The 11,806-nt window shown below is 34.7% G+C and overlaps 1 protein-coding gene across 1 annotated transcript; it reads right to left on the bottom strand.

Moving 5' to 3' along the window:
• Positions 1–2,912: 2,912 nt before the first annotated feature.
• LOC142533351 (alpha-soluble NSF attachment protein-like) lies at positions 2,913–10,567 on the bottom strand. The gene is made up of 9 exons (XM_075640090.1): positions 10,341–10,567; positions 9,858–9,907; positions 9,711–9,783; positions 9,191–9,270; positions 7,026–7,177; positions 6,421–6,580; positions 6,289–6,336; positions 5,959–6,039; positions 2,913–3,203 (listed from the first exon to the last, which is right to left on the bottom strand). The coding sequence occupies exons 1-9, from the start codon at positions 10,483–10,485 to the stop codon at positions 3,123–3,125; spliced, it is 870 nt and encodes a 289-aa protein (XP_075496205.1). The 5' UTR covers positions 10,486–10,567; the 3' UTR covers positions 2,913–3,122.
• Between the last annotated feature and the right edge of the window lie 1,239 nt (positions 10,568–11,806).

Genomic DNA, 11,806 nt, shown 5'->3' with positions numbered 1-11,806 from the left:
TTGAGTTATGAAAAATAGAGCCAACAAAAACAGTATTTCTGGGTTTTACGGAATCTGGAACAGGGAAGAAGCTTTGGAGAAAATTAACGAGTTTGAAAACTTATAAGCACTTCCCACTCACCGGTTTAAGGCGCTGATTTTGAGCTTTATTGAATTAAATGGCTTCCGCGACCGCCAGTCTGCCTTCCGCAGCTATTGGAGAGTTGGTGGTCGGTGGAGGCTGTGGAGCGTGGAGTGTGGCTGTGAGAAAATGAATTATTATTTAGGTTTCTCACTTTCTCGGTCCAATTGTCCAAAGGTAGAATTAGAATTAGACTATTAGTAAATAATTTTTTTATTTAACCCATGGGCCATGGGCTAACCCGAGCCCATCGGGTTAGGCCCAATTCAACCCACAGCCCGAGCGACTGGGCCCGTTTAGGCCCGAATTTAAATGGGGCCAACAAAATCAAAACCCAACCCATTAAATTTTCTTGTCGGGCTGGGCCAACCCAGCGGGCCCAGCCCATATTGACAGCTCTATTTGCGTACTAATTAAAAATACGACCCGGCGAGTAAAAATACCCACAAAAGTCCATTTTTCGAAAGCACCCTTAAAAACACCTCATAATAATTAATTAAAATTAATCATGTAAAAAAATATTTTTCCTGACAATCCCAGGTCTCCATTCCTCGTCCGAGCGTGAAATACATCTAGAAACCCTAATACGTGAAATTATAAAAATATCGTGAAATGACTCCTAACCATGCAATAATTATACATAAAATACTGTATAAATAAATAAACACATAATTTAAATAAAACCCTAGATTGCATGCATTCAGGTTACGTAAATTTAAATTTCCTGGACCTTACAGAATTCATTCAAAGTAAATGTATAAGTATATGATAATACGATGAACTGTTTTGACTCGAAATGATTTTTCATGACATGTTTACGTTTATGCTTTTAAGTTAATGAAACATAATTTGTTACTGTATTTTTCACTGTTGCATCTTATGTATTTGTATTTGCTATTAACGGTACAAGTGTGTTGAGTCTTTAGACTCACTAGGCGTGTGTGATACAGATGAGCATTTTGATGAGGAGGCTTGAGGTGCCGAACTCTGAGTGGCCAGGGCTGAATGTGCGCACACGACCAGAGGACCACACTTTTCCGTACATCACGTTTCATGAGATTTGAGTAGACATGATCAGTCTTATACGTTATTGCGCTACGATGTTGATTTTCAGGATTTTACTTATTTTATTTTGTTCATGAATGGTTGAGTGTCGAGTTGGCAAATTTTAAACTGCAGTATTTTATCTGTTATTTGGTTACGATTATTTTTAAAAGGTGTATTTTCAGCAGTAGTGCATGCATGCAAGATTTTAAATTTCAAAATTTAGTTACAAATAAAAAATTAGCAGTATTTTTAAGTAGTAGATGTTACATTTGATCTTTACAAGCAATTTGCAATAGACCTAGTTTAGTTTGAACTTAACACTGTCAAAAATGAAACTCTTAGTCTACTCAACTGAACGAAGAAACAGTATACAAAATATTCTCAAATACAATGAATTACAAAGAATCCTAAGTACTTAATGATCCTTAATGATTAGATACAATACTTTGTAAAATGTGCTTGAGTTTATGATAAATTTTGATTGAATGTAAGCTTGAAACAAAGAGTTATTGCAAGTGTATAATTGTTTTTCTTCTAACTTTGTTCACCTGCTCAACTGATCTTCATATCTATTTATAGACTTCAACCGCAACAGTCACGGATGTAAAAAAAAGATCTGTTGTTGCGTCTTTTGTTCAGGTCATCATTCTCTGACATCCGTACAAGATGTAGTGTAGTTGAATTTGGCCGTGTCAGCAATGTACGAAAAACTTATCCAATAATCGGTTTAGCCCTTTGGTGTAAACTGATGTCCTTGAGAATGAATGATGATCTCTGTAAATTTTATTATATCTCAAATATGATTTACGAAATTCAATGACAATAATATAGATTTCAAACTATCTAAAAAACATTTATTAGCGTGATTTTCATAGTAACATGTCTGTTTTTGAGTAGACCCTATATTCACATTCAGGGGAAATCAATTTATCAATGACCACAGGAATATATCACTTGTACCTTGTATAATATCTAAAAGTATATACATCTAAAGAAATATTTCAAAATAATAAGTTAGCGAGGGAAACTCTCATCTCCATCAGCCTTTTTCCCACTCCCAAACTCAATACTTCGTGAATTGAGAATAAGAAACAAGATGATGGTACATATTCATACTTCCGAGCATTTTCTATGCTACATTGAGTGAATTTTTCCCATTGTACCATGGCCAAATAAAACTCACTGAAAATTGAATATATGGAGAAAAAAACCCGATTAAGTGCGAACCGTTAAAGAAAAGCTTCGATTCAAGCAAAAACGTGAAAAAAGCAGACCACCTTGGCTCGACTGCACTAAGCAAGGAAACAGAGAAAAAAAAACAAATAAAAAAAACAAGTTAATTTTAATTTTTTTTAAAAGTTCAATTTTAGATTTTAAATAAGCAAATATAGAAAATATAAAATTTTTAAACAAAAAAATCAAAATTAAACTTACCCTTAGAAGCCCCTTCTTTGTTATTGTGAGATGACACTTTTTGTGACGGAGAGACGACACTCAGCCGATAATAATTAAAGAAAGTTGTCATATATGGAATTTGTGATTTTTGGAACTAATATGTTTATGCTTTGATTTTGTTAAATTTTAGCTTGAAATTTGACAGCAATGTTTCGGCATGTTTCACGTTTTATAAAACCTTGATAAATATATCACCTGATTTTTTAAAGAAAGTATTAGTTCACCAAAACAATAGAAAGAACAAGTTGAAACATAAACTGAAACAATCTGAAGTCGCACAAACCAACACATAGTGTCAAATCACACAAGTTTAGGAGACAATCAAGAGCCTTCCGAGAGAACCAAGAGCGTTCTGTGCAATTAAGAATTCATCAAGTCGTACAAAAGAAACAACAGAGTAACGAAGGCATAATAATACACAACCAAGACAGAGTAATGAAGGCACAATAATCAAGAAAACAATGTCGAAGAAACCGTCCAAGCGAATTACTAAGATCTTTTAGGTAAGGTCATCCTCCTCTAGCTCTTTGGCCTTCAATGCTTCCTTCACTCTAAGGAGAAGCGTTGTTTTCCAAGCATCCTGTATGAAGAAAGTATGCCAAAGTTACCAATCATCAATCAAGAAATATATAGACCTTCAGACCTTATGAGACGTCAACATCACAGAATACACCTTGTAGATGAGTTAAGAATGCATGAAATCGGCATATTCAAGTTGATTGTTGACGGAGTAATTTCAACTTCCCAACCAAATAAGGTTACGTATAGGGATGTAAATGAACCAAACTGTTTGCGAGCTATTCGAAGCTCGGTTCGATAAAAAGCTCGTTTGAGTTCGTTCGTTAATCATATCAAGTCAAGCTCAAGCTCGATTTTGAGCTCGAAAAATTAATCAAACCAAGCTCAAGCCTAAAGATATTCGGCTCGTGAGCTCGCAAACATGTTTGAATATAGGCTCGCGAGCTCGAGCTCGGCTCGTTTAGGTGGCTCGTAAGCTTAAGTTTGATTCATTTGTTGAGTTGATAAATAAAAATATTAGTACTAATGTCAATGGAAGGAATTGAACACAAGACAAATAAAAATATTAGTACTAATGTTATTATGAACTTTGCATGATACTTGACAAGTTGTTATTGTAGATGATTTTGTAATTCCTGATTTTAATGGATTCTTTGACGTCCTTCCTACTTTCTCACCAGACTTAGTTGAAGTATTAAAAGGGTGAAATTATTTCATTGTTATTTATATGGGGATATCAGTGTATGATGAATATTCTAGATGTATTATTTTGGAATGTTCAATAATATATTGATTTATGTTTTTTAGCTCTTATTTGTGTCGTTTTGGTTATTTATGAATGAATTTACATTTTTATGTCTGATTTAAAATTAGCTTATAGATATATTTAATTTTTAACAAGCTCGAATCAAGCTCAATCGAAAACGAGCCGAGCTCAAGCCAGGCTTGTTAAACATGTTAAACGAGCTATTAATTAATCAAGCTCAAGCCTGGCTTGATTAACATGCTAAACAAGCTTTTAACGAGCCGAGCTCGAGCTTTTCTCGAGCTTGGTAATTTCAAGACAAACCAAGCTCGAGCCTGATAATAAAAGCTCGAATCGAGCTCGATTGAGCCTCAAACAATCTTAAACGAATCAAGCTCAAGCCTGATACTGCTTGATTTGGTTACATACATTCATTCCAAAATTTCGCACCAGGAATCGACCTTGATGCATCAAGTTTGTTTTCATATATTGAAACCCACTTACACTCTTCAGCTTTTACGCACATATAAAGTCTCAACTCCTTATACAAATTCACTCACAAAAGTGATATCAGACTGATCTAACATTCAGATCAGGGAGGCCATATCTTTTGCAGCATTTTGAACTTGCAACAAATCATATTTCTCAAAATTTGCATCAAATTAAAATAAAGGCTTCAGAGCTGAATCTAAATCGTGTTAAGTCAGCAGAAATAACTTGGTAAGATAGTAGATGGACATGCACAGGACGGTGGGTTCAGACGACCCAACAGCTTTCCACGACCCCAAATGCAACAACAAAAGTAAGTCCTTGCTTCAGAATCAAGGGAACTTTTAACAACATTAAACATGTTATATAGAAACAAATCAATATAATCTCATAAGGTACAGACAGAAACAATTAGCGAATAATGGTCCTCACAAGGATCACATCAGACAACCGAATCAACTTAACTATATGAGATATGATGTTCGCTAGCACTGGCTTATCTACTAGTGACCTGACTGCGCCAAACTCAAAAGCTGTAGTTTTAAGTAAATTCTCTATTAGATGATAAAAGTTGAATATAATACATATCCATAAATTTGAAAATGACTGATTTACAAACAATGCATTAAAATATTAAGCCAAGTGTTGGACAAGTTTCAAGAGAAAGTAATAGACATTGGCACGTGACAACTTCACCATAATCATACTACGCCAAAAAGATTTTTCATATTCATTTCAATGCTAACAAATTCATACTTTGGGTTCTTCAACAAAGTGATAGACAAGTTTAAAGACACAGCAACTCAAGGAAAGAAATGATGCTTCGCCAGAGTAATATTTGAATGATAATGCTATTTATCATTTCCTCGTATTCCATAAAAAAATTATTGTTTGCACACATCCCACAAAATACAAGCTTTTCAAACAAATCTTTTGGAGCTTTTTTATTCGAGATCACAAGTTCCAATTCCTGAAATGTATTTCCTTTACATGGCATTAAGTTGATCTCAAGTGCGTATTTAAAAATATTGGTTATCAAATACGAGACCAATATGCAAATATACGCCTCGGATATTTTTTCCAGAAATATCTTCTCAATTTTGGCCTATACGTGAAGGGCATCTTAAAGCAAAAACTATCGCCACCCCACATCCATGAGCTCGATTTTTTTATGCAAGTGGTATCTAACTTTTTGCTCTTTCCTTTTTTGCCTTTTGAAAATCTTCATCTCAAAAGACAGTGGCATCGAAAGGCCGAGATGACTGTCAAATAGAAGCAACAGCTATCTTCTTGTTAAACAAACAACTTAGGCATTCTTTGTAAAATAATACCACATACTGACACATGAAACCACAGGTAATGTAAGGGATGATCAAAGACAATCTAATTCAATGTACACAACTAGCTAGAAGTTAAAATAATGACTGATTTACAAACAATGAGTTAAAATATTAAGCCATGCCTCATGGAGAAATAATTTGAATCAGATTATCGACAAAGATAGGCTGTTGCACAAGTTCAAATCACGACATAAGACTCCAAATCAAGTTTAAAAAAAAAACTAACAGAACAATTCACTTACCAAACGGGTCATGCTGTCAAATTCCTTAATAGCACCAGTGAACCTCTCAACATCTTCTTCATCAAGCGCAGCAGCTAAATCCTGTGATCAGTACGTATAGCAATCATAAATACATGAACTTCTCATTAAAAAAACAGATCAATGCTGAAAAACAAAGCATAAATTATATGCCAGTAGCAATAACAAAAACAGAAGAAACATAATGATTAGCAAAGTTTTTTAACAAGAAAAATCCATTTAACAGAAGGATGGGATATAGCCATCAAAATATTTAGAAGAAGAGTATAAAATATAAATATACATAATCAATGCTCGAGGAAAATGACATACTTCCAGCAATCTGTACTCGCGTGTTCCAGAAAATGTTGGATCCAAATCCTACAAATAAAGAAAAACAAATTCACATCAACAGTACATATTATATAACGGATACTTGGGTTTGTGTACCTTCAAAAATTATACCTGGTATCGCTCTAATGCATTGTTTATTGCAACAACATCACCCTTGCAGAGCTGGCAAAGACCAGCATTAAGAAGGTGCCCTTTAACTCCATACTTCAACAAATTATTATTCAATGATTGTCGTCCTATATCTTCATAAATCTCAATAGCCTTTTGATATCTGAGAAAAATGTTACCAATTATCATTGTCTACTTCCAACTGAACAGACTTTCAGCCTTAAAGAGTGTGATCAAATGGTGCATTGGGTTCTTTTCCATCTAGCATGCTCAACAGCCACCAATAATTTATGCAAACATGGTTCACTATATGGAGTGGAAACAGCAGACATGCAACCAGAAATGCACGGATTAAGGATGAAAATAGCAATAGATTTTGTCCATCTCCATGTAGTAAAATTATTAATAGAGTACCAAACAGAGGTGTATTAAAATGTGTCGATTAAAACAACATGCATTAGTACCACAGCAAATGATTCTAATAAGAAAAGAAAAAAAGAGGCACCCCCCCCCCCCCCCCCTCCCCCAATGACTAATATATATGTATGAAACAACTCCCATTCAAGCAACATGAGACTATACATACAGAGAGGGCAAGCAAACTCAACTGTTCCAGCTGCGCAGCAAATTGTGCAATTTTCTGCCTGCATTGATTTGCTGATGTGGACACCTCTTCAGTTTGGAAGAGATCAGCGGCTCTCTCATAGTAAACAATAGCTTGTTCCAAGTTTTCTTCTTGCTCGTACAACTCAGCTATTTCCTGGAGAAGTAAAGAAATATGAACCAAAGTTTTCAATCACTTAATTCCTAATTTGACCAGATTTCATAAATGTGATTTTGTGGTTGATGGGTATTAGTCTAGAAAATTATTTATTTTTGTGAATATTAGTTTGGCATAATTAAAAATTAATTAAGGTTGTAAAAATTGGTATGGGCCATTAATTAAGGAAAGTAGGCTCAATAGAGAGCCCGTGATATTCAAGCCCATGGCCCATCATGGAAGTCTATAAATAGGAACTATCTCTCCATTTTAGGGGGACATTCACATTATCTCATTCTATGCTCCAAAAGTCTCTAGCTTTTGTGAATACATATCTTGAGGTGTTTGCTAACTTAAGTGTTGGAGGATTTTTTGCCGGATATCTCCCGACACCTCTAACCTCATTTCGTGACATAGGTGGCGACCCCGATATTTAGTGGTGTGGACGCAAAAGTAACGGATATTCTCTCATAATAGTGTGTTCACCCGGACTGATTGATAACCCGAATTTCGTGCAGCATTAGTTTGGCGCCGTCTGTGGGAAGTTCTCGCCATGGTGAATGTGAGGGTGTATCTTGGGTTTGGGCTGGGGTGACTTGCCAAGATTTGGGTTGGGTAGTTTTGTGCAATGGGTTTGGATTGGGGTGGTTTGGGCCAGGGATTTGGCTAGGATTATTTGTGGAATGGATTTGGGTTGGGGTGATTTGGGCTAGGGATTGGGCTGGGTTGATTTGTGTTGGGGTAATGAATAATCTTTGCAAAATAATATGGGTTGTGTGCCTGACGCCACTTCTCTCGGGGTAGCTGATAAATTTTAAAACTTTTTGCAGGGTGTGCGCCTCGTGGTAAGGAGTACTCCTTATTAATGGCTAGTCGTATGCAAAAATCTCCCCTTTCGAGTGATTTTAGTTGGGACGAGACTTCAGATACTTATTCCTACCACTCTGACACTCCGTCGCGATTTGGGTTCTTTGGGTGATCTGACCCTTCTTGGTGACTTGGGTTCTTTGAGTGATGATGATTTAATAGATGAACTTGAGCGTTGTTCCACTCTCATCCCCCAAGTGCTTCTACCTCGCCTTCATGGTTCCTCGTTTGGCGATAATCCTGATCGAGAAGCTATTCCCGGGGACCTAGATCGGTGCCTTCTGACTCCTCGGGATGTGAAGTGCTTGAGTGGTAAACTGGAAATTTCATCTGACTATAAGTTTAAGGCTCCTGAACTGGGGGATTCTTATCACAACCCACCCGCAGGGTACTTCACCGTGACCCTGGCCTATTTTAATAGTGGGTTTTCTATCCCTCCTCATTCCTTCAGTTAAATTAATACTCTCGATCACCTTCAGTAAACTGTAGGTGTTCGAGAGTGGGGGGCTTAAGATGGGTATTAGTCTAGAAAATTATTTATTTTTGTGAATATTAGTTTGGCATAATTAAAAATTAAAAGGTTGTAAAAATTGGTATGAGTCATTAATTAAGGAAAGTAGGCTCAATAGAGAGCCCGTGATATTCAAGCCCATGGCCCATCATGGAAGTCTATAAATAGGAACTATCTCTCCATTTTAGGGGGACATTCACATTATCTCATTCTATGCTCCAAAAGTTTCTAACTTTTGTGAGTACATATCTTGACGTGTTTGCTAACTTAAGTGTTGGAGGATTTTTCGCCGGGTATCTCCCGACACCTCTAACCTCATTTCGTGACATAGGTCATAGGTGGCGATCCCGATATTTACTGGTGTGGACGCAAAAGTAGCGGATATTCTCTCATAATAGTGTGTTCACCCAGACTGATTGATAACCCGAATTTCGTGCAGCATCGGTGGTGTTGATATTTATAATGGTCAATGCGATTGTTGAGATATGTTGCTTGAAGCAGAAAAATCATTTTCTAGAGATAAAGAACAGAAATTGATGATGAGATGAGGGATTCATGTACATGGTTACAAAAATATTATTAAAATAAAAGAAACAATTTTAGATATAACTAGATTGCTGGTACAGTATTTTTACCTTGTAATATCTGGCGGACATGTTAAGCCTCCCAATATCCAGAAATAAATTAACAGATTGCTGCAGGCAGTGTATCGACTCTAAAAAGTGCCAAAGATGAATTAATGGCAGAACATAAATGACTCTATGACATTGAGAGAAATTTCCGAGAGAAAAATGAAGCAGAGTCAACAACAGATCCAATTGTGAACATAAACGACCAGATTCACAATTGTAAGTAAATTAATTCTCCATTAATAAACATAATAATTCCATTGTATCGAATCAAAAAATAAAATGGCACAAAGAAGTAGAGGAAGATAAACAAGAAAGAAACTAACAAGTAAAGCTGTCTATCTGCAGCAATGACTTTAGGTTTGTTTCTTCACACGGAAACCTAAAAATATCATTATAAGTATCTAGACTTACAAAACTTCAGAGAAGACATTTCTATGCCAATATATAAAAACTATAAATGACAAAATGATTTCACATATGCCGATCACTAAACCTGCCAAAATCAAAGGAAAAAGAAGTAAACCTTTTGCATTAGTCTTTTTGTAGCAATGAGCAGCATCAGCATATGCATTAGCAGCCTCATGCTTGCTATCCAACTACAAATATAATAAACACAAGTATGAGATTTTAAGTAGTCAAAGGGGGCCTTCGATCCAAGCACAAAGCTTACCTTCAAATAGCAATTAGCCAACTTTATATACACTGCACCAGCCTGATCCCCTAATTAAAAAAAACAAACTCCAACATTAGCGACACAGACAACCCAAAACTAAAGTTAATGGAAATAATATTTTGCCAAGAATCCAATACTCTACATTTCTTATCTTGAGAAGAGGAGTTCTCTTAAATTTATTCAATACATGAAGTTCATAGATTCAACTCAACCTAATGATGATCATTACCCGTAAGAAAACTAAATGAAACAATAGGGTATCATTAGTCACCAGATGAAATAGGAAAATCCTAAAACTGAGCAGCAAATCAAAGTCATAACCAAGAGACGGGCAATATTTTATCAACATTCTCGATATTGCAATAAATTAAGAGCAAAAATAGGAAGAAAATAAGATGGGACCCGATAAAACAAGCAGAATCGGTCGATCAGATAATACAGGAAAAATGAATTTGCATCATAAATTTCTAAATATTTTACATGATTTCCCGAGCTTGTAGGCATTAGCGGCTTTATCGAACAAATCCGCGGCGTCTTCCTGTTTCGATCCGAAAATGGCCCAGCCGCCGACCTTCTTCTCGGCTTTCTTCTCAAATTCCTCGGCTCTAGCAATTTGATCCCCCATAGTTGTTCACCTTTTTGTGTTCTTCGCGCTAACGGCGGTTTGGGTTTTGAAGGAAAGTTGGGGGTGGAAATGAATAAAAATTGGCCTGGCGATAGCAAATCAAGTTCATTTTTTATTTTAAAATAAAATATAATAATAAATTTGAGATCCCTTGTATCTAGGAATTTGATCTTTATTCTTATTTTTTTATAATTGAAAAATAAATGTGCAGATAAATTTTAGAAATCATTACTAAACAACAATATTGAATTATATTCAAAACAAACGAAATACTTTGCACATACATCTTGTGCACACCTATTTTTTCAAAAAATAAAAACAAAAAAATTTAGTGTTCGGATCCAACGTTTATCATCATATCAAAAAACTATAACTACTAAAAGATTTATAATTTTATTTTATCATACGATAGCAATACAACTTTTTACGTCACCCTTATATTGGTATTTAAATTATTGGGATAATAAGATTTTTCTCCCTTATTGTGTTGTGGCTAAATTCATGTTGGTCATTTTTTACTCCATGTGCATAGTTTATGATAATTTCTAACAATAATTTGATATGGAAGATTTAAAAAAAAAAAAGAATCTAAAATTAGGGATTTATTGGCATATCACAAACGAAAAAGTTAATGTTTTTTATTTTTCTTGAGAACTAAAAAGATATTGGTTTTAACTTTTAACCACACAAAATAAGGACGATTATTTTATTTTATTTTTCTATTGGCAATATCAATATCCTGTTTGACCTGTGAAACAATCAGTTGACTTCCGAACTTTCATGAACAGCCAAATTGTTTTGGGCTTCAATATTTTACGTTCGATCCATTAGAGTTCATGATTTATTAAGTCTTTTGGATATTTAAAATAAATATAGCTATCAATCAGATTAAACCCGATGTTTATATAAAAACTAAAGAAGAAATTAATATTGTTTCTATTGCATTTTCTTCTACTCAATTCTCTCCAGAAATAAAATATTTTAAATTTTAATCTTATGTTTCTGATATAGAAAAATTTAAAAACCTTGATTTAAATACTCTTAATGAAGAGTTTGAAAATATTAAAAATTCTTCTGATGAAGAAATTAATAAAATAAAATGGACATATAAACATACTTAAACTAAATATTATTATGATAGACCAACTCCCATGGATGTTCTTTTTGAAAAACAAGAATATATTTTCTCTAATAGTTATAACGGGAAAATTATTTATGAATGAAATATTGATGGTTCAATGACAAACAAATTTATAATACTACTCACAGAATGCTTATGTATAACACTGTGTGTAAAACTGCCGATAATAATGATAAAAAT

Source organism: Primulina tabacum, chromosome 18, assembly GCF_025594145.1.
Source record: "Primulina tabacum isolate GXHZ01 chromosome 18, ASM2559414v2, whole genome shotgun sequence".
NCBI lineage: Eukaryota > Viridiplantae > Streptophyta > Magnoliopsida > Lamiales > Gesneriaceae > Primulina > Primulina tabacum.
This window is presented reverse-complemented; position numbering and strand designations above follow the sequence as displayed.